This window comes from Miniopterus natalensis, chromosome 1, assembly GCF_054644295.1.
Source record: "Miniopterus natalensis isolate mMinNat1 chromosome 1, mMinNat1.hap1, whole genome shotgun sequence".
Classification (NCBI taxonomy): domain Eukaryota; kingdom Metazoa; phylum Chordata; class Mammalia; order Chiroptera; family Miniopteridae; genus Miniopterus; species Miniopterus natalensis.
Window position 1 is genome coordinate 8,798,661 of NC_142081.1, and position 25,985 is coordinate 8,824,645.

At 46.9% G+C, this 25,985-nt stretch overlaps 1 protein-coding gene across 1 annotated transcript; it reads left to right on the top strand.

Annotated features, from left to right (window-relative positions):
* The first annotated feature begins 1,456 nt into the window (after window positions 1-1,456).
* On the top strand, window positions 1,457-25,608 carry LGMN (legumain). The gene is made up of 13 exons (XM_016205722.2): window positions 1,457-1,633; window positions 13,504-13,601; window positions 14,393-14,474; window positions 16,017-16,102; window positions 17,246-17,321; window positions 17,823-17,885; window positions 18,665-18,731; window positions 19,580-19,698; window positions 19,788-19,877; window positions 21,158-21,358; window positions 23,546-23,716; window positions 25,151-25,218; window positions 25,467-25,608. The coding sequence occupies exons 1-13, from the start codon at window positions 1,481-1,483 to the stop codon at window positions 25,507-25,509; spliced, it is 1,317 nt and encodes a 438-aa protein (XP_016061208.2). The 5' UTR covers window positions 1,457-1,480; the 3' UTR covers window positions 25,510-25,608.
* The last annotated feature ends 377 nt before the right edge of the window (window positions 25,609-25,985 follow it).

Below are 25,985 nucleotides of genomic sequence, written 5' to 3' on the forward strand. Positions count from 1 at the left end.
CTGCTACATTAGTCCTGGGTGTCACTGCAGCTTGTTGAAAATGCAGTCTCAGGCCTGCCCCAGGCCTATCAAATCAGAGTCTGCATTCTAATAAGACCCCCAGGTGATCTGGGTGAACGGTCTAGTTGGAGAAGCACAGGCCTGAGGTGCTCTTAGGTTTTTAAACTTTCACTAGACTCAGGGCTTCCTGTTTCTTCACGTATGGGGAAAACCCACCATTTTGGATTTCAGCCCAGGTTTAGGCACAGAGTGGTGAGGATGGTTCTTAGACATAAAGGTGGTTCATGTCTTAGCCGGCTGCATGCTCCATGAGGACAGAGGCCTCGTCCTGTCCATACTGCCCTCCTAGTACCCAGCACATTGTCGGGTGGGCTCAGGGTGCTCTGCTGGGCGGCCAAGTGGGCGAATGAAGGAGTGAATGAGCACTGTTTTGCCAAACAACATCGGAGGCAGAGGTCAGCCTCACAGACTCTGCTCTGAGTCCCTACATCTCAAAGACTTTTTCCTCTTATCTCAGAAGGACAGGCCTGGCTTCTGTTGCAGGAAGGCATTTTTTTGTTGTTGTTGCTGTTTTTTAGAATAGCATACTCAGGATACAGGATAGGTTCTGCTCTGAGTAATGCATGGTGCAGAACCACGCAGCAGAAAGGCTAGACCAGGAAATTAGAAGGCATGGCTCCCGGTCTCTGGCCAGAGCCGACTGGCCGGGGATCTGGGCAGGTTACTTCTCTCTCACTCCAGCTTCCTCTTTCTATAAAACAAGGGTTAAAATACTTGCCCTGCCTGTTGTACAGAGTACATGTAAATGGGTTTGGGTGTTATACCAACATTAATTTGGGCTGCCAATGCTTGACTTCCTTACCCAGTTAGCATGCTCACCAACTATTAAATTGTCACTCAGTGTTTATATTGAACATTGAGTTTTGACCAACTTTATTATAATCTACATTAATTGTAGTAAAAAAAGACAAATATGAACAAGAAAGTCATCCTTAATTCCACCTACCACTCAGTAATAACTACTGTTACATTTTTATGTCTGCCGCCCACATTTTTCTTTGCACACATTACATGGATGTTCTTTTCTTGCAAACAGTTCATAGTATGAGGTAGACATTTTCTAATGCAGTGAATTTTGTTGATGAATTTTGTCTGCTGTATAAAGTTGTGACAAAAACTTCAAAGGTTGCTCAAAGAGCTTTCTGGATATTGTTTGGTTCACACCCATAGCTTGAACCTGTAGTGAAGGTTAGGAGATGGGGCAACCCCCTTCTCCACCTGGGGAAAGGGGCAGCAGCTAAAAATAAAATTCTGCTCTGCCAACGTTTTTATTCTCAGCGTGTTCTGTCTGATGACTAAATGGTCTTATCATTTGACCCACTTACTATGATACTTTCTTTGGGGCCAACAATATGTTTCTGTTTTCTTCTTTCCTCTCGTGCTTGACTCTGCTTTTCCCTTCCCAGGTTTCTGCAGTCAAATGCCCAGGCACAGGATGATTTGGGAAGTAGCCGTGGTGCTCACCTTGGTCCTGGGAACTGCTGCTGTTCCTGAGGACGATCCTGAGGACGGAGGCAAGCACTGGGTGGTCATCGTTGCAGGTTCAAATGGCTGGTATAATTATAGGCACCAGGTAAGAAAATGACATCGCTTTCTTTATGGCACTGGCATTCTGGAAGCCCTGGACTTCGTTACTGGAACAGACATTTTAAAAATCCATTTACACTCCTTTTAAGCTGGCGAAGGGATGTGTTGGTGAGGCTGTGGAGGAACCCTCATGTTGCTGGGGGGATTATGAAATGGTACATCTGTTTTGGAAAGCAGTTTGGCAGTTCCTCAAAATGGCCCCTATGGAGTCACCTCTGTCTAGCCCAGGGTTTCAACATCCTTTTTTAGCATTTGACCTCTACCCACTAGATACCAGGAGCATCACCCACCCCAGCCTTTACCAATATCCCTAGTTGAGACCCACTGGTCAACACCTTCCTTTTATAGATAACAGTGACTAAAAGAGAGGAAGTGACTTGCCCGAGGCCACCCAAAAGTTGAGGTACAGACGGGACTGAAGCCCAGGGCTCAGGTCAAGCCTCACGAAACCTCTGCCCTCTGAGCCTCTGCCCAGCTGATCTCCCTTTACACCCTCCTTCCCATCTTTCCTGGCATTCTACCATGTCAGCCTGGCAGAAATTAGAGAGAAAAGGATCCACATCTGTAAATACATGAAAAGTGCAGCCTTCTGGTGGGAATGTAAAATGGTGCAGCCACTTTGGGAAACAGTCTGGCAGTTCCTCAAAAGGCGAAACATAGTTACCATCTGACCCTGCGATTCCACTGCTAGGTATTCACCCAAGAGAAATGAACAGGAATGTTCTCGCAAAAACTTGTACTCAGATGATCACAGCAGTTATTCGTAACAGCGAAAAAGTAGAAACAATCCAAATGTCCATCAGCTGATGAATGGATAAACAAAAGGTGGCCTATCCATACAAGGGGATGTTACGTGGTCATGAAAATGGATGGAGGACTGATACTTCCACGTGGATGAACCTTAACATTGTGCTAAATAGAAGCCAGTTGCAAAGCACTGCGTAGGGTAGGGTTCCATGTATATGGAACGTCCAGAATAGGGACATCTGTGTAGACAGAATGTAGGTTAGTAGTTGCCATAATCTAGGTGCAGGGGACAATAGGGGCACGGCTGCTGTGTGCATGGGCTCTCTTTTGGGTGTGATGAGAAGATTCTGGAATTAGGCAGTGGTGTTGGTTGCATGACTTTATGAATGTACTAGAACCACAGAGTTGTGTATTTTAAAAGACTGACTTTTATGGTATGTGAATTATGCTTCAATAAAGCTGTAATTTAAAAAGTCATTTCATCTTTTAATTCTCAGAAACAGGATGCACAGACCATCACAGTATGTGCTGGACTGTCTTCTAAGAGCCTTTTGCACAGGGAACTCATTTAATCTCTGTTGTGGGTAATACGCAGTAGTTCCGGTTCTCACGCCCTCTTTATGAATGAGTGGACTGAGGCATAGAAAGGGTCAGCACTTCCCCCGGCATGGGTCAGGTGGCAAGTAGTCGAGCCTGGATTCAAATGCAGGCCAGTGAGCTCTGGAGCAGCACTGTCCAGTAGAACAGCCACATGTGTCATGGTGAATTTTCTAGTAGCTACATTAAAAAAAAAAAAAAATAGGTGAAATTAACTATGTCTTATTTAACCCAGTCTCTCCAAACTATTATCACTTCATCTGTAATCAGTATAAAAAGTTGATAACAACATACCTTACGTTTTTATTCTGTACTGAGTCATTGACATCCAGTGTGCATTTACTTTTATGGTGTGTTTGTTTCAGACTGGCCGCATTTAAAGTGCTCAAGGCCGTGTGTGGCCAGCAGCTGCTGTATTGGCCAGCGCAGGCCTAGAGTCTGTGTTCCTGATGGCTGGGCAGTGTTCTGCATGTGTGTTTCCCTCCCAGGGTGTCGGTTTTCATAGATAAACTCCTACGGGCTCTAAAATTGATGATTATTGAATGATATTTTTTGTATGTTTGCTGAATAGGAAATTTGGCTTAAGAACTTGTTGTCATAGCAAAATGACCCCTTTTCCTATTAATATTTGACAACAGGCCTGACCCATTTCCAGAGAAGCAACCCGAGGAGCAGCTGCTCGCTCCCAGGCTTCTCCACCCCCTTGAACCATGAGTCAGAAAGATGAGGTACTCAGTACAGCTCACTGATAGTGAGCAGGCTGATTCATCAGCCACCCTGGTTTTCATACAACCAACTTTAAAAAATACTTGTTAAATATTATTAAGTAAAGGTGTCCAATTAACCTTTGAGCCCAGAAAAACCTTCCTCTCCCCCTTAAATGTTGCTAGTTTAAGCAACATTTAAAATACTTAATATTGAAGTAGAATAAAGGGTACCAAGGCAAAAGAAGTGGCCAGACCGAAATACTTGTCCCTAAATGAGAGAGGACGATGGTGCTGAGGCCTCGGAGGCCGTGCAGAGAAATACGTGTGCTGAGTCATCACTGGCCTCAGCCCACATCCCTCCTGCCCGATTCCGTTCCTAGCCAGCTGCCAGCATTTGCTTTCTCGACTTTGGAGGCTAATCATTAAAAGCATTTGAAAGAACTTCCCCAGTGGAACCTATACAGAGTTTCACCCTTACGGTTTTATAAAGGCTTACGTTTTCCGTGGATTGTGACAGCACTGTCACACGTTTCTTTCATTAAGGGAAGATTAGTACACCAGGTGCAATTTAATCATCCCTAAGTGCTTTTCTGTGCTTTATGGTGGCTATTTAAACCATGTTTTGTCTTTACCGAATTGGCTTTTTCAGTTTCCCGTTTTTCGCTGGGATTCATGGGTGACGTTCTGAGTGTGGGGAGGGTAAGGGCTGGGGGCAGCAGATACCCGGGGTTGGAAGCCGGACCTGTGAGTGGAGGAGAGGGAGAGGTCCCGAAGTGCAGGCAGCACATCATGACCGCTGTACAGTCTGTCCTTCAGCAGGCTTGTGAAGGGAAAAAGAAGTTAGGTCATCGGGGAGCAAAGGGCTGGAGGTGGGTTTCTTTCAGGACAGAGAGATTTGAGTACATGGGGAAGGAAGATCTAAGGCCTGGGAAGGGCAGTGGGGGACGGGTTGAACTAGATTGAAGGTGAAGTTCATTGTCATCAGGAGGACTTTGAGGATATCAGGAGTTGGGAAGAGAGCCAGCTGTTAGCAGAAGAAAGGGGGTTGGGGGAGGGGTTTGAGGTCATTGTAGGGCAGTGGGACTCCGAAGAAAAGTTGTGTGGTGGTGTGTTGGCAGGAGGACAGGGGAGCCATGAGAATGCTGTCCCCGCTGTCCTCTGCTGGTCTGGAGTTTGTGGTTGGAGTGGAGAAAAGGGGGCCACCACCTCCTCCCGGGAAGGCTGAGAGAGCATCTGTGTCCTGAGGGCCTGAGGAGGCAGGTGGGTGGGTGGGGTTCAGTTGAGACTGAGAGGGAGAGAAGTCTTGAACTTGTACCTATGGGAGGTGGAAGGAGGATGTGATGATGGAGGGTCAAGTGGCAGAGTCATGTTTCTGAAAGACCACCTTTCATTAAAAATGTGCACTATTACCAACTTTTTAAAAACAGCCTCACTGAGTCATAAGTTTACAAATCATACAATTCACCTATGATAACTGTATAGTAAGTGATTTTTAGTAAATTCATACAGTGGTGCAAGCCTCACCACAGTCCAGTTTTAGGACACTTCCATCATTCCATTTGCAGTCAAACCCTGTTTCTTCCCAGTCCCATGTAAACATGGATCTGCTCTCTCTCTGTTTTGCCTTCTCTGGAAACTTCATATAAATGGAATCAGACAATATGTCGTCTTTTGTGTCTGGCTTTTCACTTAGCACAATGTTTGTGAGATTAATCCATGTTGTTGCAAAGTATGAGTTTTATATTTCAAAAAAGAAACATGCTTTTAAAGAGGGCATGGTGGGAAGGGATTAGGATAGAGGGCCTAGCAGGACTGAGTTAGGGGAATGCAGTTGGTACAGGAGGGCTGTCCCTGTACAGGCCAGAGGCAGTGCAGGACCGTAGAAGAGCGTGGGCTTTGGACTTGTGCAGTCCACAGGTGTCATTCCTGCTTTCCAGTTACTGCCGTATTAGTTGGAGCATATTACATAGTCTCACTTTGAACCTGTGATTCCCTTGGAAGATGTGAGGTTGGCGGTGGGCTCAGTGAGGCAACCCTACAAAGCCCCTGACCCTGGGCCTCGCCTGGCCAGCGCTCAGAGCATGTCAGGTGGTAATATTATGCTTAACGGCTGTTGGATGAGCAGACCATGAGGACCTTTCTCAACTCCTTCCTACCCTGAAGGTGGACTCTTTCGCAGTGACTAGACCAGAGCATGCCAATTGTATTTGGCCTTTGTTCCAAGCAGGCGGTCCTGTTTAGCTGACGGTTGACCCAAGGTAGAGGCAGCAGGAGCAGACAGGGTCAGGACTGGCCTGCAGCAGGAAATCATGGGATGCATTAGTACGCCCATCAGAACTCCTGACCCAAGCACTTGAAACACGCTGAGCCATGACAATCTCTGCTCAGTAGTCCGGAGGGTAAAGTCTTGCTCAATGCCCTCCTCTCAAATGTTACTTCAGATGGCCCTTCTCTTTTTAAGGGGAAACATTCATATAGGTCAGATATGTTCTAGGGAAGTGAGTCAAGTAGCCTTCAACATCATTTCCAAATTATTTGAGAGGGTTTAACCCTTTTATTTCTTTTGAGTGCCAGTACATACTTGACTCATACAAAGAACCCCTGTGAGTTAAAGTTAGAGGCAACCAAGTACCTCCAAGGATCCAGGAGGGAATCAAGATGTGACTTTGAGACTGTTGTGTGTGGACAAGGGCGCGGGCGGGTTTTGAACCTGGGTTTGAAGCACTGAGCCCTCCCTGAGCTTTTCCCCCATCTGTGAAATGGGGGGAAAAATAGCTGCCTGCTAAGGCGATGGTGAGGAGTCCAAGCAGTGTTGGAGCTCGCTAACCCGGGATATGGTGAACCTGCTCTAAAAGATACTTTATCGAAACATATTTCACATATCACATGTAATTCATCCATTTCAGGTGCACAACTCAATGTTTTTTTAAGTAAATTTACCAAGTTGTGCAGACATCACCATAAATTAGTTTTAGAGCATTTCCATCTCCCCAGTAAGATCCTTCATGCCCATTTGCAGTCCCCACTCCCCAGCCCCGCAACCACTAATATACTTTCTGTCTCTATAAATTTGCCATTTCTGAACATTTCATGTAAATGGAGCTATACAACATGTGGTCTTTTGTGTCCGGCATCTGTTAGCATAATGTTTTTGAGGTTTATCTGTGTCATAGCATGTGTCATTATTTTGTTTTTATTTCCAAAGTACTAAATCGTATGGAGAGATCACATTTTATCAGTCTATTTACCAGTTGTTGGACATTTGGGTTATTTCCATTTTTTGCCTGTTATGAACAGTGCTGCCAAGAACATTTGTGTGGGTTAATGTTTTTGTTTTTTTGGGGAGATACGATAGAGTATATTTGCTGGGTCATATGGCAAATTTATGTTTAACTTTTTAAGAAACTGTTAAACTGTTTTCCAGTGTGGCTGCATCATTTTACATTCCCTCAACAGTGAATGGAGGTTCCAGTTTCTCCACATCCTCTCCAATACTTGTTATTTGTCTCTCTGGTTGTGACGTTGTATCTCATTGTGTGTGTGTGTGTTTTTTATTTGATCTTAGGGAGGAAGGGGGAGAGAGAGAAAGAAACATTGATGTGGGAGAGATCCATTGATCGATTGCCTCTTGCGCGAAGCCCCAACCAGGGATTGAACCTGCAACCTAGGCACATGTCCTGACTGGGAATTGAATCCGCAGCCTTATGGTGCACGGGAGGACACTCCAAACAATTAAGCCACACTGGTCAGGGCTCATTGTGGTTTTTATTTGCATTTCCCTAATAACTAATGATATTGAGTTTTTTTTAAAATTGAGTTTATTGGGGTTACATTGGTTAATAAAATTATTTGAATATTTCATGCCAGTCCCTTCTGGCCTGAAGTGTTTCTGTTGAGAAATCAGCTGACAGCCCTATGGGTGCTCCCTTGTAGGTAACTGTTTTTCTCCTGCTGCTCTTAAGATTCTATCTCTATCTTTAACCTTTGCCATTTTAATTATGATGTGTCTTGGTGTGGGCTGCTTTGGGTTCCTCTTGTTTGAGACTCTGTACTTCCTGGACTTGTGTGTCTTTTTCCTTCACCAGGTTAGGGAAGTTTTCAGCCATTATTTCTTCAAGCAGATGCTTGATCCCTTGCTCTCCTTCTGGTACTCCTATGATGTCATGCTTGATGCCAACCCAGAGGTCCCTTACACTTTCCTCATTTTTTTTGAAAGATTTTTTATTGATTTTTTAGAGAGAGAGGAATGGAGAGGAGGAGAGAGAGAAACATCGATGTGAGATGGAACATCAATGGGCTGCCTCCTGCACGCCCCCACAAGGGATGGAGCCTGCAACCCAGGCATGTGCCCTGACCGGGAATTGAACAGGCAGCCTTTCGGTGAACAGGATGAGACAACCAACTGAGCCACACTGGCCAGGGCAGACTTGACTCATATTTTAAAATTCTTTTTTCTTTTTTGCTGCTTAGGTGTTTTCTGTTATCTTGTCCTCTAAATTGCTGATTCTATGCTCTGCTTCATCTAACCTCCTGCTGATTCTTTCTAGTGTATTCTTCATTTCAGATACTGTGTTCTTAGTTTTTGACTTTTTTTATGGTTTCTATGTCCTTTGTCATGTCTGTTTAAGTTCTCACTGAGGTCATTCCTAAGGTCCCTGAGTATTCTTATAATCATTGTTCAGAACTCTATCTGGTGTCTTGGTTGCTTCCATTTCATTTCATTTCATTTCATTTCATTTCATTTCATTTCATTTCATTCTTTTTTTTTTTTTTTTAAATATATCTTTATTGATTTCATAGAGAGGAAAGGAGAGGAAGAGAGAGAGATAGAAACATCAGTGAGAGAGTCATTGATCGAGCCTGCAACTTGGGCATATGCCCTGACCGGGAATCGAACCCTGATCGCCTGGATCCTTGGTCAACACTCAACCGCTAAGGCACGCCCGGCCGGGCTCATTTAATTCTTTTTCTGGGAATTTCTCCTGTCTTTCATTTGGGGCATGCTTCTTTTTCTCCCCATTTTGTCTGCCTTTTTGTGTTTGTCTCTGCGTATTAGGTAGATCTGCGGTGACTCCCAGACTTGTTATGGTTTTATATGGTAGGTGTGTCGTGGGACTCATTGGCCCAATCTTCCAGATCACCTGAGGTAGGAGCTCCAGGAATGTCTCATGTGTGGGTTACGTGTACTCTCCTGTTGTAGCCAAGTCTTGAATGCTATTGGCCTGTTTGTGGGTGGGGTTAACCCTCGGGCTGGTTGACTATAAAGACAGACCTCGATCACAGTGTATGAGCTGCAGTGCAGGGGCTGCTGCCTGAGGTAGAATTGTTTCCAGCAGGGTCTGGAACCTGCCGGGATCTCCCTTTGTATGCCTCTTATGTGGTTAGTTGGGCCAAGCTCTCAGGTGTCTGAAGCCCACCATTGGTTGTGTTGGTTTTGGGTCCACTTGGGCAGGGTTCCAGTGCAGGTTGACCTCATACACTGCCCATAACCAGCCTTGGGCTGTTTGGAGCTAACACATACTTCGCTGTTTGTGGCTGCCTCTATTGGGCCTGGGTGTGCATGTGTCATATATCTTCTTAAGTGATCTTTACTCAAATCTTTTATCTATTTTTGCCTGTCTTGATTACCTTTTTTTTTTTTTTTGGTAATCCTTGCCCAAGGATATTTTTCCATTGCTTTTCAGAGACAGTAGGGAGGAGGGGAAGGGGGTGGAGAGAGAGAGAAACATTGATGTGAGACACACATGATTTGGCTGCCTCCCGCATGTGCCCTGACCCAGGCCAGGGATTGAGCCTGCAACCCAGGTACATTCCCTTAGCCAGAATCAAACCCTGGACCCTTGAGTCCATGGGCCGATGCTCTAACCACTGAGCCAGACTGGCCAGGGCTGGGTTGATTATCTTACTGAGGTACAAGAGTTCTTTGCATAGTCTGGATACAAATCCTCTTAGATAATATGTTTTGCAAATATCTTCTCATCCTCTGTTGTTGGTCTTTTCATTTTCTTAATGGTGTCTTTTGAAGTGCTAAAGCTTTACTTTTGATGTCAAATTTATCAATTTTTTCTTTTATAGACTGTGCTTTTGGTATGATATCTATAACATCCTTACAGTTATAACTCAGGGTCTCAAAGATTTTCTTTTATCTTCCAAGAGTTTCGTTTTAACCCTTACATTGAAGTCTGTGATCCATTTTGAGTTACCTTTTGTGTATGGCGTGAGTCGAGGGCCTGAATTCATCTCTTTGCGTGTGGGTATCCAGATCGCCTCAGCGTCACTTTCTGAAAGACTTCTTTCCCGGAGTAGTTTTGAAACCAGGAAGTGAAAGTCCTCCAACTTTGTTCTTCTTTCTCAAAATTTGTCTGTCTATTCTAGGTCTTTTGCGATTTTATATAAATTTTAGGATCATCCTGTCAATTTCTGCAGAAGCCTGCTGATCTTTTTCTTTTTTTTTTTTTTAATTTTACTAGTATTAAGTCTTCTGATCCATGAATATGAGATGCCTTTCGTTTATCTAGATCTTCGTTAATTTCCCCTCAGCAGTGTTTTGTAGTTTTCAGTGTGTAAGCATGTCTTTTGTTAGATTTATTCCTAAATTTTCGTTTTTTAATGAACCTGCTTTCTGCTAGGAATAATAGATAATAGGATGACCTGTCACTGAGGTGAGCTGGTGGGTGTGTTTGCTCACTTCCACTATCATCATAGGGGTTGGCTAAACCTGACATAATACTGAGTTTCTTTTTTTAAATATATCTTTATTGATTTCAGAGAGAGGAAGGGAGAGGGAGAGAGAGATAGAAACAACAATGATGAGAGAGTCATTGATTGGCTGCCTCCTGCACACCCCCGACTGGGGATCTAGCCCGCAACCTGGGCATGTGCCCTGACTGGGAATCGAACCGCGATCTCCTGGATCCTAGGTTGATGCTCCACCGCTGAGCCATGCCAGCAGGGCCTGAATTTCTTTCAACGGCCCTTGTTACCTGTAGATGTGGCGGTGGTGGTTCATGTGTGCACATGCGCGCGCGTGTGTGTGTTTGTGTTTGTGTAGTCCACATATATGTTAACTACCTGAAGACTAAGAGCTTGGATATTTGGGGGGGGTGGAGTGGTTAAAAATTGAGTGCAGAAATATAAATGTATATTTTTTTTGTTTTTTTTTAAATTTATCTTTATTGTTGAAAGTATTACAGGTGTCCCATTTTTTCCTCCCAATTGGTCCCCTTCACTTTGCTCCCACCCCCTCCCCAGGCCTTCACCCCATTATTGACTGTGTCCACGGGTTATGCATATATGCATATAACTTCTTTGGTTAATCTCTTCCCACCCTCCACCCCCCTTCCCTCTTTCCTCTGAAATATGATCGTCTGTTGCATGCATCAGTGTCTCTGGATCTATTTGGTTCATCAGATTCTTTTGTTCATTAGCTTCTTCTTAAAGCAGACCTTTCAACTTTTCCTGTAGTGCTGGTCTGGTGGTGATGAACTCCTTTAGCTTTTTCTTATCTGTGAAACTCTTTATCTGACCTTCAGTTCTAAATGATAGCTTTGCTGGGTAGAGCAATCTTGGTTGTAGTTCTGTTTTTCATCACTTTGAATATTTCTTGCCACTCTCTTCTGGCCTGCAAAGTTTCTGTTGAGAAATCAGCTGACAGTTGTATGGGTGCTCCCTTGTAGGTAACTAATTGCTTTTCTCTTGCTGCTTTTAAGATTCTCTCTTTGTCTTTAACCTTTGGCATTTTAATTATGATGTGTCTTGCTGTGGGCCTCTTTGGGTTCCTCTTGTTTGGGACCCTCTGTGCTTCCTGGACTTGAAAGTCGATTTCTTTCCCCAGGTAGGGGAAGTTTTCTATAACTATTTTTTCAAATAGGTTTTTAATTTCTTGCTCTCTTTCTTCCCCTTCTTTCACCCCAATAATACGAATGTTGAGCCTCTTGAAGTTGTCCTAGAGGCTCCTTATACTATCTTCATATTTCTGGATTCTTTTTTCTTTTTGCTCTTCTGGTTGGGTGTTTTTGTTTCCTCGTGTTCCAAATTGCTGATTTGATTCTCAGAGTCCTCTACTCTACTGTTGATTCCCTGTGAATTATTCTTCATTTCAGTTCGTGTAGCCTTCATTTCAAATTGGTACTTTATGTTATTGATTTTCTCAGTTATTTCCCTAATAGTATGCTTAAACATCCTTATAAACAGAACTCTGAACTCCGTATCTGTTAGCTTGCTTGGATCTATTTCATTTAGTTCCTCTTCTGGAGATTTCTTCTGTTCTTTCCTTTGTGACATGTTTCTTTGCCTCCACATTTTGGCTGCTTCCAGGTGTTTGTTTCTGTGTATTAGGTACAGCTGCTATGTCTCCTGGAATTTATAGAGTGGCTTTGTGTAGTAGGTGTCCTGTAGTGTCCAGTGGCTCAGCCCCCCAGTCACCTGAGCTGGGCCTTCCAGGTGCTCCCCTGTGTGGGCTGTGTGCACTGTCCTGTTGTAGTTGATCTTTGATTGCTGTTGGCGTCACTGGGAGGAATTGACCCCCAGGCCAATCGGCTGTGAGGACCAGCTGCAACTACAACCAAAGAGCTGCTGTGCTGGAGACACCCCTATGAAGCAGGATTTACTTCAGTGGGGCTTTGGTGTTCACCAAGTGTGCCCCTTGATTGTGTCCCTCATGGGTGTGGTAGGGTTGTAATCCAGCGTGGTTGAATGTGACCACCAGGTGCACTGTCTTTAGGGCCTCCTGGGAGGTGCAAAGTCAGCCTGTGCCAGTCCCTTGCCCAGGGCCACCCAGCATGAGCTACACAGCAAACCGTAGTTGGCTGCTGCTTGTGCTGGGCTTGGCGTTGCCCAGGAGAGAGATTTTAGGAAAGTCCTAAGCATGAAGCTCGAGAGGCCACTTGCACAGAAAAGCCCCTAGAAATGGCCTGGATGAGCCTGCAGGTGGGGAGGGGCAGGGCCTCCGGGAATCATCGGGCTGGGCCAAAGGTGTGAGTCAGGTGCTGGCGATTCAGATGTGGCACCTGCCTGCCGGCTCTGGGTGGGGAGGGCTCGCCTAAGGAGCAGTGGCCTCTGCCAGCTCTTCTGCCTGGGAGGAAGCTGCCCCTCCAGCTCTCACTCCAATCTCAGGCAGGTTGGTTTCTCCCTGGGTGTCCCAGGTTCCTTTCAAGCTGCTGCTGGGCTCTGGGCTCAGGGCTCAGAGGGAGCATCTGAGTCCATATGCGACCCTTTAAGAGGAGCTGCTGGGGCTCCCGCAGCCTCCGCGACCCTCAGTGACAGTCCCCGCTGGGTTTCACAGCCCGAAGTTGTGGGGCTGTCTCCTCCCGGCCCTGGAGCCCTGGGTTGGGGGCTTCATGGGGGGCTGGGACCCCCCTCCTCCAGGAAGCCTCTGCTGCCAAGATTCCCTCCCGGGTTTAACCCACGGCACCAGGTTTGGCCCTCTTCCGTGTCTCTGATCCAGCCCCGATCCGCCCAAGTTTCCACCCCTCCTACCGGTCTCGGTGCTTCCTCAGTTCCCTGGTTGTAGGGCTTCTGTTCTGCCAGATTTCAGGAGGTTCTGAGTGATGGTGGTCCTGTATTTTAGTTGTGATTTTGATGTGGTCATGGGAGGCCGCAGGTGCAGCTGTTACTTACGTTGCTGTCTTGTTTCCCACCTGATTGCTTTTTGCATCTAAACGTATATGTTTTAAAATAAAGACCTGACCAATTGGGAATGATTCACAGCATGTCTTCCATGAGAAGGAATGTGTTGCTCATTAGAACTCCAAAACTGGCCTCCTTCTGGGCAAAATCTAACACTTGCCGAAATCGCTTCTCCCAGGCAGATGCATGCCACGCCTACCAGATTGTTCACCGCAATGGGATTCCCGATGAGCAGATCGTTGTGATGATGTACGACGACATCGCCAACTCTGAAGAGTAAGTACGGGGAGCTTTCACTGGTGGCGTCATTAGACCCGCGGCCTAACATTAGGATATAAACAGACTTGCAGGTGAAATTTCACAGGGCTGACTCATGTGGAGCTTTGGACATAACTCGGGCACCCTGGCAGTGGCAGGGATGTGGGTAGTCGGTGCTAAAGGGGGTCTTGGGCTGGTGCTTTGGAAGTGTTGAAAGCATAATAAGCTCCTTCTCAGCCTGGAGACCTCATCCTTGTGCTCTGCGGTGCTTGTTCCTAACCTCCGAGCAGGTGGCAGTGCAGAGATCAGGAACAGCAAGTATGGGTATGAAACTTAACCAGTGGGAGTCTCCCCAGCTCCTCGGCCACCCTGCTTGGCCCCTGTGAGGCTACTGCCCTTTCCTGAGGTCACAGCTCAGAATCCACGCTGAGCTTTAACCCCTAAACTCTCATAGTAAAGTCTTGTCTACAAGTAGTTTTGCTCTGAGAGATCTCCTTGTGAGATCTCGCCCCCAAGATACTGTGTGGTTTTCAGCAGGAGGGAGACCAGGCACACCTGGGATTTGGTCCCTGTCCCGAGTGTTAGATCTCAGCCTTCACTGCTCCTGCCAAGAACTTGACTTGTGGGGTGACTGAGATCCCCAAGCTGCTAAAATCACTAGGCATGGCATGTGATGGTGTGTGCAATGAGCAGTGTCTTTGTCAGACATGGTCGAATACAATTTTTATGCGTAACGGGGGCATAGCTTGGGGGAGAGATTTCAGAGACATGTCAGAGTTTGGACTTCAGTTGTATCCTTTGATTTTCAGCAACCCCACTCCAGGAGTTGTGATCAACAGGCCCAATGGCTCAGATGTGTACAAAGGAGTCCTGAAGGACTACACTGGGGAGGTGAGGCGGCCTGTGGCACTTATTCTCGTTTTCATGATGATTTTCCCTGTTTTGTGCATTTCTAGCATTGGAACCTCACTAAACTGATTTCTATTAGTGTTTCATGTTTATATTAGGATTTGTGCTTGAGAAGTAGCTTTAAAGAATTTTGACAGAAAGTAGAGAGAAAAAAGAAAGAAGTTAGAAATAAGTTGTAGCCTACCAATCTTTAGTTTCCAGTCTTCTTATACTTAAGCCTGGTAACACATTTCCTTCTATCATACCTGATTTTCTGGAGGTATTGCCCTTTACCTGATTATAGGTTATCTGTGCTTTTTTCGAAAATCAATTTTCTCAGCACCATCCCTGGGCAGAGCTTCTCTGGATTCTGCTGCAATGGTTTTTGTTCCTGCTCTCGTGTATCACTTTGAATGATTCCATCCCTCCCAGTCCACTGAGGCTGTATGAACTGGCACATTTTTAAGAACACTATGGTGACTCAGCCTCATAGTTTTCCTAGTCTCTTCTGTCAGGGATCTTTCAGGAGCTAATATTCCTGGTGAGAAACGCTTCTCTGAAGTTTAGCAGTTCTTTTGGGTTTCAGTCTTTTAAGTTCAAGTACAGTTAAATACATCATAGGTGTAATATAGATGATTCCATTTTTATGGAATTGTTTCTATATAGTTATATAAGGTGGGGCACAAGTAGGTTTACAGTTGTGAGTACACAAAACACAGTTTATTCTTGTATTGTTAATTCTTAATTATTGTATTAGTTTCCATACAAACAATTGTAAACCTACTTTTGCCCCATGCTGCATAAGGAAATGGCTGGAATGGAAGTGGTGGGATTTTGGGTGATTTTTTTCTTTGTGCTTTCCTGTATTGCTTTTTTTTTTTTTTTTTTAATTGAGCTGGTATCAATTTAGAAAATCTCCTTCAAGGATATGGTATGTCCTCAGGATTTGGCCTTTTAGGCAGCAAGCTGGATGCATGGGTGGGCCCAGCACTCACGTTTCTGCTGCCTCTTTGCTGTCTGCCTGAGGAGCTCTGCTCTTCCTCTGCTACTCGTCCTGACTGACTGGCATCTTTGGGGTTCTCCACATGGCCTCTATAATGGTCAAGGAGGAATGCAGGCTTGCTGAGTGCTATTAGCCAGAGACAAGATGTTCTTTGAGAAGACATCGTGCACATGCCACAGAGACCTTGATTTGGGTCTTTCTTGGTTCCAAAGTGTTTGCTCTTATTTTTTTTTTAAAATATATCTTTATTGATTTCAGAGAGAGGAAAGGAGAGGGGGAGAGAGAGAGAGAAACATCAATGATGAGAGAGTCATTGATCAAGCCTGCAACCAGGCATGTGCCCTGACCAGGAATCGAACCCCGATCGCCTGGATCCTAGGTCGACGCTCAACCGCTGAGCCACGCCCGGCCGGGCGCAGAGTGTTTGCTCTTAAACGTTGGGCCTCGGAGACGTGTGGGCTGGTGGCCCCGCTCTGCTACAGACTCAGCAGATCCTGTGGTTTGGAATGACATATCTGATTTCAACTCCCAATTCTTTGTAGGATGTCACCCCGCAAAATTTCCTTGCTGTGTTGAGAGGTGATGAAGAAGCAGTGAAGGGCAAAGGATCTGGGAAGGTCTTGAAGAGGTAAGGTCTGCTTGCTTTGCGGCGTCACACTTTTCTGAATGACCTGGCAACCCAGAATCGAGTTGGTCTTGGCTTCTAGCTTGTTTACCGGTGAGAAATGGCCAAGTGGGGAGCTCTGTCCTAAGACAGGCTGCACAGGTTGGATGGCTTCTTTCCGCAGCCCATTTCTGCACCACATTAACCCTGTGACCCAGAGTTCCTCATTGTTCTCAGTGAAATGCTCCCTATCACCTACACCTGCCTCTTTTGTTGTCCAGGGATCCTAGTGCTGTACATTCCACTCCCAGTGGTATACATCCTGAGACAGGTGTGAAGCCCTGCAGCAGGTCAGGTCGCAGGCCCTGGCCTGTGCCAGCCCTGTGCTCTGATCACAGATCAGTCAGCACAGTGGGGAGGAGCACGTTCATAAGCACAGAGCTAACCTTCCTACCAGGAGAACCAATACTGGTGATTACCCTGCTGCTGCGGGTTACAGATGTTTTGTTTAGCATCTCTTTTTGTAGTATTTTTATATGATGTTGGGGTATTTAGTAGCACACCTTCAGAGTCTCAGATACTTGGAAAATGGTGGTCTTTCTCTCACAATAGAGGGGAGACCTGGGCACAGGTAAGCTCGTGTGAGTTAGAGCAGAGATGGACATCAGTGTGGGATGAACCACATTGGCTCCAAGCGAGCTGTTACATCTCTGCATCCTCTGAGTGGAAGCAGTGCCTTGACTGGAAGCCCTGGCGAGGGTGGGCAGGCTGGGGTCCCAGACTGTGCAGGCCCAGGGGCCCGGAGGGGAAGCTGGAACTGTAGGACATGTCTGGATGTATGTTCCGGCTCCCTTGTTCTTTTGGGGGAGATCTGGTTGGAGGATGTGGCTGCCTGGGATGAGGCCCAATTGCCAAAGGACCCCACTTTCCAAATCATGCCTGGTCTAATGAGCTACCCAGCACGGGTCTCCTCCTCCCTGGCCATGACCCAGAGTCCTGAGGCTCTGGGATAGGCCTTGTGGCTCAGAATGACTTTGTGCCTAGTTGGGAGACTAATCCTCAAACTTCTTAGTTTTTTCGTAAGGGCAACTTTTTAGAGAAATGGAAGTAAAAATAGAAATAGGAAACTGTCGACTTTGACTTTCGTTTGTCATTGTCTCTTGACAGCGGCCCCCGGGACCACGTGTTTGTTTACTTCACTGATCACGGAGCTACTGGACTACTGGCTTTTCCTAACGACGATGTAAGTTTTTCTTAACATTTGAAAGACAAACTAGAATGGAAAACAAAACCTTGGGGGTGACATTAACCCGTGATGTGGGTTTCTAACATCCTACCAGTGTGGTGTGTGTGGGGGGGAAGGACACATTTAGCAGCCTGAACTCTACCCAGAGGTGAAACCTATCCAGAGGCACCTCTTCCGGCCACTTTCCCTACATTTCTCTACCTACTACAGCATCAGTGGCCGTCTCAGGATTTGTGGGCCTTGCACTAGACATAGTAATAGAACACTGTCTCTGGATGCTCTGGGCAAAGTAAGGACTGAGGAAGCATATTCTCCTGCCCCTTTAAAATATATGAATGAAGCTCTTGGGATGACACTGTGGGATAAAGCTGTTCGCCACGATTATTTCCAGGGATTGGTCAATCAGAATTCTAAAGCATCATTGGACTTTATCACAGGTTGTCAGTGAGTGGTTTCTCTTGAGGTCTTGATCTGAATGTCAGTATTCTTACCTTTTAGCTTCATGTGAAGGACCTGAATAAGACCATCCAGTACATGTACAAACACAAAAAGTACCAAAAGGTAATGTCAGCATTTGGGGTGGCCTGGGGAGGAGTGTGAGGAAGGCAGTGGAAGTAGAGCCTGATGTTCTGCAGCTGGCCTTCTGATCCTGGGTGGCTGCGCTTTCTGGAAAGGGTGGTCTTGCGGTCATCCTGGTCTCCCAAAGTGTCACCTTTTCTGATCCTGGGGCTTCAGCTAGTAGGTTGGAATTACTGGGGATCTTGTTACAACCAAGAGTGCGGGTCCCACCCCAGAGTTTGACTCAGAGGTCTGGGGAGAGGCCTGAGAATTTGCCTGAGTTGACGCTGATGCTGGTGGACTAGGGCCGTACTGTGAGGACTACTGTCCCTAGGACTGGCACCAATTTGGGGCAGCTGGGGAGGAAAGTATCACCAGCTTATTTTCACTTGGCCCTCGCTTGCCTGGTAGCAGCCTTTATAGAAACTGCATAGCTCAGGCATAGACATGATGGTGAACTGGGAAGATGGTGAACTGCCACCCATCTCCCTGTGCTGGACTGTGAAATGGTTTTTATTTGCATTGTCTGTGGCTGTTTTCTCTGCGTTATTTCAGCTAATAGATCACTTATTCTATTAGTGATGAATAAATTCGAGTCCTTCTGGTTCATGTGACAACATCTTCCATAGCCTCTGGGAGCAAACCTCTTACAGCAGAGATGTCGCCCAGAGCAAAAGCCCAAGACTCATAGAATGGGTCAGGAGAGGGGCAGAGCCAAAGTAGCACTGGTGAGCACCCTGCCTGGCTGAGGTATGAGTCCGCCTGTCTTGTTCACCTCGCAGATGGTGTTCTACATTGAAGCCTGTGAGTCTGGGTCCATGATGAGACACCTGCCCACCGACATCAATGGTAGGTGGTGGGAGCCCTGGCCCCGGAGGCAGGCTGGGTGAGCCCGTTGCTCAGGGTACAGTTGGTTATTCTCTGATTCTACCACTGTGAAGAACCAAGTACTGTATATAAGCGGGGGTCTAGGGCAGCCTAGAAGTGTGAAGATAGGTGCAGGCAGCTCTGGGCTTTCTCTACTCCTCAAGGGTTAGTGGCCAGAGAAGAAGGATCTGCATGTGGGTTTCATGGTGCTTGTCCAGGTTCTTGTAAAGCTCCTTAGGTCCAGAATCATCACACAGTCTTTGGTGCCTCAGTCCTCTGCGGCGTGGTGCTTGCTGGCTCTGATCTTGGCCAGGTGACTTACTCTCTCTGACCCTCAGGTATTCCCACCTGTAAAATGGGTATAAAGATAGTACCTGTTTATTATTTTAAGTGATAACATTTGTCAAGCACCATTCTGAGCCCCTTGCAGCTGGATAGGAAATGGTCGCTGTTGCATAGGTTCAGTCAGTCTGTTTCTTCAGTAAATGTTAACGTTCCAGAAACTAAGTGAGGTACATATTCTTCCAGCTGCCAGACCTATTCAAGTCCTACAGCTTTATGCCAAAATAGCCTCATGTCCTGGTAAGCATGGGTGCTTGCTTATTGCTATACGAAGTGTCTGTCAGCCGGCTTCTTTCTTCCACATGTCATTTTAGTTGCGTTACTGTAACTGAGCTGGCAGTGCTGGGTACAGCGACTTCTCGCACCCGCCCTTGGCTGACTACAGGTGGCACTTTGATTGCATCAGGAAAGAAGAGAAGACTCAAGCATCAAGTGGAGTCCACAGCAGGGAATAAAATGTGACTAAAGGTGTCTTTAATTCCTTGTAGTTTATGCGACAACTGCCGCCAATCCAGACGAGTCATCCTACGCCTGTTACTATGATGAGCAGAGGTCCACGTACCTGGGGGACTGGTATAGTGTCAACTGGATGGAGGACTCGGATGTGGTGAGCCCTTCAGGGGGCCAGCTGTTCAGCTGAGGCTTAACGTCCAGGCTCTGAAGGGTGAAGGACTTTAACTGTTTCCATTTTTGCAGGAGGACTTGACCAAAGAGACTCTGCACAAGCAGTACCAGCTGGTGAAGTCCCACACAAACACCAGCCATGTCATGCAGTATGGGAACAAGGTGAGTCGGGAGCCTTGCACTCTTGCTCAGCTCCCTGTCCCCCCGACCTGCCTGGAACGTTATGTCTTGGTGGATAGGAGCAGAGTCCAGGTGAGAAATGGCTGGGGCAGGAATGGCTCTGCCTCTCATGGCCGCTCATCCAGGGGACCTGTTTGGGCTTTGGAATCTGACCTTGTTAGATTCAAACTGACAAAGTTGTGAAACTTTGGGCAAGCTGCTTACCTTCTCTGAATCTCCGTTTCCTCCATGGTCAGAGCCCCTGTGCACGAGGTAATTGGGGGCATTAAAGAAGGTTGTGCATCAGAAATACTAAACGCAGGCCAGGCACACAGAAGTTACTCAGTTTGAAGCTGCTCCACTACCCTGGCCCCACAGGGCCCACGCCTTGGGTTATCCGGGTCCTGCCTCCCTCTGCAAGTTGCAGGGTGTTACCTTTACCCTTTGGCTGTAAATTAGAGATTTCTTTCCCTTCCAACTATGTCCAGAAGGGACCTAGGTAGTTAAATAGGTATGTTCATCAAGGCCGTCTGGACAAGGTCGCAGCAGGTGGCTGAAGGCTTGGGCCTTAGGTGACACCTCTGTGGCTCTAGCTCTGCCCATCTTATTGGACCCAGACCTCAGCTACAACCTGAACATGCTTTGCACCTTCCTATTGCTGATCACGAGGGACAGGTGGTGAGCATGGCGGGTAAGCACAGCCCAGAGTCACCACTGGCTGAAATGACTCTGGTCCACCATCTGCGTGACTGTGGAGGAGCGGTTGCCTTTCATGTATGAAAGTGGCTGCAGAGATGCCAGGCATTGTTGCAGTTCATTATGGGTGGATTGCAGGTGCTCGGGTGTGTTGCGTCGCCCACTGTTGGCACATGGTATTTTTTGTTGTTTTTTAATCCACACCTGAGGATATGTTTTTATTGATTTTTCTTTGAGAGAGAGAGAAACATTGATCAGTCGCCTCCTGTATGCCCCCCAGAGAGAGAGAGAGAAAAAAAGAAACATCGATTAGTTGTCTCCTGTACGCTCCTCGCCCCTTATTGGGGATTGACCCGCAACCTAGGTGTGGGCCCTGACTGGGAATCGAACCCAAAACCGTTTGGTGTACAGGACAGTGCTCCAACTGACTGAGCCACCTGGCCGGGGCAGCATGTGTTTTTAGGCTGTGATTGTGGCCCTTCAGCAGTCCTGAAACCGTGCACGTGAACTGCGAACCTCCAGGACCCATAGTACAGTTGGCACATCTGCTCTTCCCACTCCAACCGGTTTTCTCTTTCCCTCCATAGACCATCTCTACCATGAAACTGATGCAGTTTCAGGGTGTGAAACACAAAGCCAGTTCTCCTATCTCCCTGCCTCCCGTCCACCGCCTGGACCTCACTCCAAGCCCCGAGGTGCCCCTCATGATCATGAAGAGGAAACTAATGCACACCAATGACCTGCAGGAGTCCAGGCGTCTCACTGAGGAGATCCACAGGCACCTGGAGGTAAGTCTTGGTGCAGGTGCTGCTCTCGAGCTCAGTCTCTGAACTAATATTATCCAGTGCTACTCAGAGCCTGGGGACAGAACTTTGAGGTCACCCCTCCTCCTGCCACATGAGAGTTTGTGGGAAAGGACACTGGTCTTTGTGTAAACAGAGGCCAGTGAGCAGAGCAGAGGTGGTCTTATTCTTTATTGGTAGACTGACCTTGACTTCTGGTAACAGGGAGCAAAGGAGTTGGGCTGTTTCCTGTGTCCTGCCATGAGGCCCTGGCAGATGAGTGTTGGGTTTTTTTCCTTTTATACCTAGTTGCTTAGAAGACTTTTTTTTTTTTTTTGCTGCTTAGTGAATTATTAGCGCATCTTACATATTTAAAACAAATCCAATCTACAAGAAATTTCTGTTGTCTCAGGAAATCCTAGTCAGAGCCTGAAGTTCTTCAAGTGCTTGGTTGTCATGTATGATTACTGAGTTTGTTTTCAGTAGCTCATCAGTTTGTTTGGAACTGGCAGACTTACTTGTCAAATTACAGCTGTGTGGCAATCACCCCTAGGACGGAGCCCACTGGGTGCTGGGCGGAGGCTGACTGTCCCTGCCAGCAGAGGCAGCTTTGTGCCAATGCTGTCCCCTTGTTGGCATGGCACAGGGAGTGATGTGCTGGAGTGTGGCCCGAGTTTTCCGGGAAAGATAAAAATCTGTGTGATCTGTTTTAAATTCATACACAGGGTGGGGCAAAAGTAGGCTTACAGTTGTGAGCACGCGAAACACAGACTTTATTCTTGTATTATTATTTATTAATTACTATGTTGTTTTCTATAGGAACAACTGAACCTACTTTGCCCCACCCTATATCTAATAATCCCGACGATTGGTCTCTCATACTGTAGTGGTATATTAAGCAGGACAGGTTTTGGTGGAGCCACAGTGTAATACAGCAGTTTTCATACTTTTTTAGTCTTAGACCTATTTATGCTCTTAAAATTATTCACCCCAAAGAGCTGATGTTTATGTGGGTTATAGCAATATTTCCTGCATTAGAAATGAACACAGATTTAAAAAATATTAACTCATTTGGGAATGACAATAGTAAACCCATTGTGTTAATTTTTTGTTTGGGTTTTTTTTGGTTAATACTCACCTGAGAATATTTTTCTATTGACTTTTGAGAGGGAAGGAGGGAGGGAGGGAGGGGAGAGAGAGAAACAGCGATGAGAGAGACAGACATTGATTGGTTGCCTCCCTCAGGAGCCCCGACCGGGGCTGGGGAACCTGCAACCCAGGTATGTGCTCTTGACCGGGAATTGAACCCATGACCTTTTGGGTCATGGGCCAATGCTCTAACCACTGAGCAACACCGGCCAGGACTGTGTTAATGTATTTTTTATGAAAAATAACCATGTTCTAAAATAGAACCAATTTTGGTGAGATGAGTGGTGTTACTTTACATTTTTGCAAATCTCTTTTCTGCCCAGTGTAATGGAAGACAGCTGGGCCCTGTACCTGCTCTGCAGTCACTCTTTTGGGCTCTGTTCTGGCCGAAGCACATCAGGGACACCCAGCCTCACACAGTTATATCGGTGGGAAAGGGGGCACCTTATGGAGCCCTGAGAGGTCTGGAGGACCTCATGGTTCTGGACCCCCGTGTGTCCAGAGAACCACTAGTGTGACATGCAGTAGGCAGTGCGTCTTTGTGGCATTCGGGCTTGTGGGTGGGGTGGGGTGGGGTGGTCAGAGGCCTCGATTGTAAATTTTGGTTAATGAAGCAGCAGCTTCCTCTATGATGTTGATCTTCTTTATCTGGGAAGTAAACAGTGGCCTTTGTGTCCCTTTGTGTGCCCATTTGATGGTGAACACAGCACCATTCATGGGACAACAGTCTATATGGGTCACAATTTCTACTCCCCCTCTTTCCTCAGAGTGGGCCCCACGTACTTGTCCCTCAGGTATTTAGGTGTCAATGTGTCCATCATGCCAGGAGATCCCTAAAAGACATGATATTTCTTAAGGTTTCCAGCTGTCACAGGGGCTTCACCCTACGTCTTCTGCCTCCTGCAGGACCAGAGGACATACCCGTTGGCGTCTGTGTTAACATACGGGGGTGGGGCCGTGTGAAGAGAAGCTTCTAACCCATCCAGGGTCCCAGAGCGGCCTCGTGAAGTTAGATACATTTCAAAAAGATGTGTTTCTTCACAGAGCAGGAATGTCATTGAGAAGTCAGTGCGAAAGATCGTCTCCTTGACCACGAGGTCCGACGACGAGGTGGAGAGGCTCCTGTCGGAGAGAGCGCCGCTCACGGAGCACGACTGCTACCAGGCCGCCGTGTCCCACTTCCGCACCTACTGCTTCAACTGGCACTCGGCCCTGGTGAGCCGCTGCGAGGCGCCCCCCGGGGCAGGGGACAGCGGGCGGGGGGGTAGAAGGTCCAGGCTCACGGACCATAAATGCTGGCCGAGACGCGCAATTGTCGCCGTGGATAGGAGTTTACCAGTCACAGATGTCTCAACTCCCGTTCTCTTCATACTTCGGTCCCTGCCACACCCGATCCCTCGCCCCTACCCTTCACACCAGCCGCACAGGTTTCTCTTCCTTTAATATTGTTGAAGCCAGGCCCTGGCCTGTGGAGGAGGAACCCCGTCGCTAAGACTGGGAGTGTCAGGCTGGGAGGTACCGACGGGCCTCCTCTCTGGTCAGTACTGTGATGCTCGGGTCCTCCGGGGAAGGGGTCAGCAAACTGGCCCTCAGCCTGCCCCCCAAGACCGTGCCTATAAACAAAGTTTCATTGGCACAGCCACATTCTGTTCCATCCCATTGTGCTGGCTGCTTTTGCACTGTCAGAGGTCTGAACAAACAGCCCGCAGATGAAAATACTTGCTTATCCGACCCTTTTCAGAGGAAGTGTGCCCACTCTTAAAGCTGTTCTGTAATATGGAGTCGCTGGCCTCCTGGGGCTACTTAAATTTGACTTCAATTAATTAAAAGGAAGTAAAATGTAAAGCTCTGCTCCTTAGCCACACCAGCCACATTTCACATGATCCGTAGCCACACGTGACCAGCGGCTCCTGACCTATAGGACCCTGTAGCACATTTCCCTTGTGGCCGAAGGTTCCAGTGGGCTGTGATGTGCATACCACGGTTACGTGGATACTTCCGAGGAAGGGTCCTGGCCCCTTTGGAGGTAGCTCTCCATTATTAAGAAGCTTTTATTTTTTTCATTTATTTAACAAAGTTCTTTCCCTATTTGATAACTTAAAATTTCCTATTTATTGAATGAAAACTTTCTTTTCTTTGTAATACTTATTTGCTTCTGGAATCACACAGTAAATCTCTTTTCCTTACAGGAGTTTTCAGATTCCCCTAAAGTTTTTTTCAAGATAAGCATCCCCAGTTATTTGGGTCTTAACCTGTTAGAATCCAGTGTGGCATTCACTTACCATCTGTCTCCCTCCCAGAATGAGGTTCCAGGAAACAAAAGCCAGGTGGCCAGGGGAGGTGCTAGGTACCAGAGGGAAGCAGGGCCAGGAGGGTTCTCAACCAGGAGTCCTAACCTGGGTCTTAGAGCCCTCCTGGAGGTCTGCCAGCCCCGACAGGTGCATTTGGGGGTGTCAGGGAAAGATGGTTCATAAATCTTACCAGATTATCAAAAGGTGGGGAGGGGGGCCCATGACCCAAAAGGTCAAGAATTAATGTTTAAGATGCTTTGCCTCTGTAACCACGAGAGTGGGATATTCCCAGATTAAGAATTGATTGTACAATGAAACGATGGTGTCTGATTGTGCCTTTTGGTCTGCTTTCCTCCAGTACGAATATGCTCTGCGCCATTTGTACGTGCTGGTCAACCTCTGTGAGAAACCGTATCCAGTTGACAGGTGAGTCAGCACGTGGCATTTGAAGGTCAGGGTCACTGAGCAGGAGGGAGCGGCACTGCTCTGCTTTCCTGCTGGTGGGCAGCTTGGCTTCTGCCTCTGCCTGTGGCAGAATCTGGAACAGCTGCCTTCTCAGCGAGATCGGGAGGCCGTGGGTCCGTCGTAAATGCTGCCTGTTCCATGTTGGGGTATGTTCGTCTCAGGTTCTCTAGAGTTGACATGGTTTACCGACTTCTTCCTGTTTCTTGCAGAATAAAATCGTCCATGGACAAGGTGTGCCTTGGTTACTACTGAAACACTGCCTTCTTGCTGCTTCTCCAAGTGTGAACACTGTCCCTGAGCGTGTGCTGATCAGAGGTGGAAGGAGCGAGAGGGCGGGCCTGGGCCGCACTCCAGGCCTTTCCCCACCTCCCGGTCTCCCACAGGCCCCGCGTGATGCTCTGAAGACTACACATGTGGCTGGGGTAGAGCTCTGTTGAGAAAGGTCTATTTGCTTTCCAAGAGGCCTTTTTGCCTATCATTTTAAGGAGCAAGAAGTGCACTTGGGCTTCTGTAGCCAGTGAAACAGTCTCTGTACTGAGGAGTTTGAAGCTGGAACCTCTTAAGTCTTCAGAAGGATTATTTTGAAGGGCAACAGAAGCCCCAAATGGAAAACTGTTTTTAGAAAATAATGTAACTTTTGATTGCTTTTTATGTTTTATTCCTCAATAACGGGCAAGTCTTAAAAAAATAAAGATTGTAACTGAAGCCGAGTATTAATTTTGGGCCAG

Excerpts from the sequence above, each read along its gene's own strand:
- LGMN (XM_016205722.2), top strand. The coding sequence starts at position 1,481 with ATGCCCAGGCACAGGATGATTTGGGAAGTAGCCGTGGTGCTCACCTTG. Across the intron at positions 17,886-18,664 it reads AACACAAAAAGTACCAAAAG|ATGGTGTTCTACATTGAAGC; the intron begins GTAATGTCAGCA and ends TTCACCTCGCAG. Across the intron at positions 25,219-25,466 it reads AAACCGTATCCAGTTGACAG|AATAAAATCGTCCATGGACA; the intron begins GTGAGTCAGCAC and ends TGTTTCTTGCAG.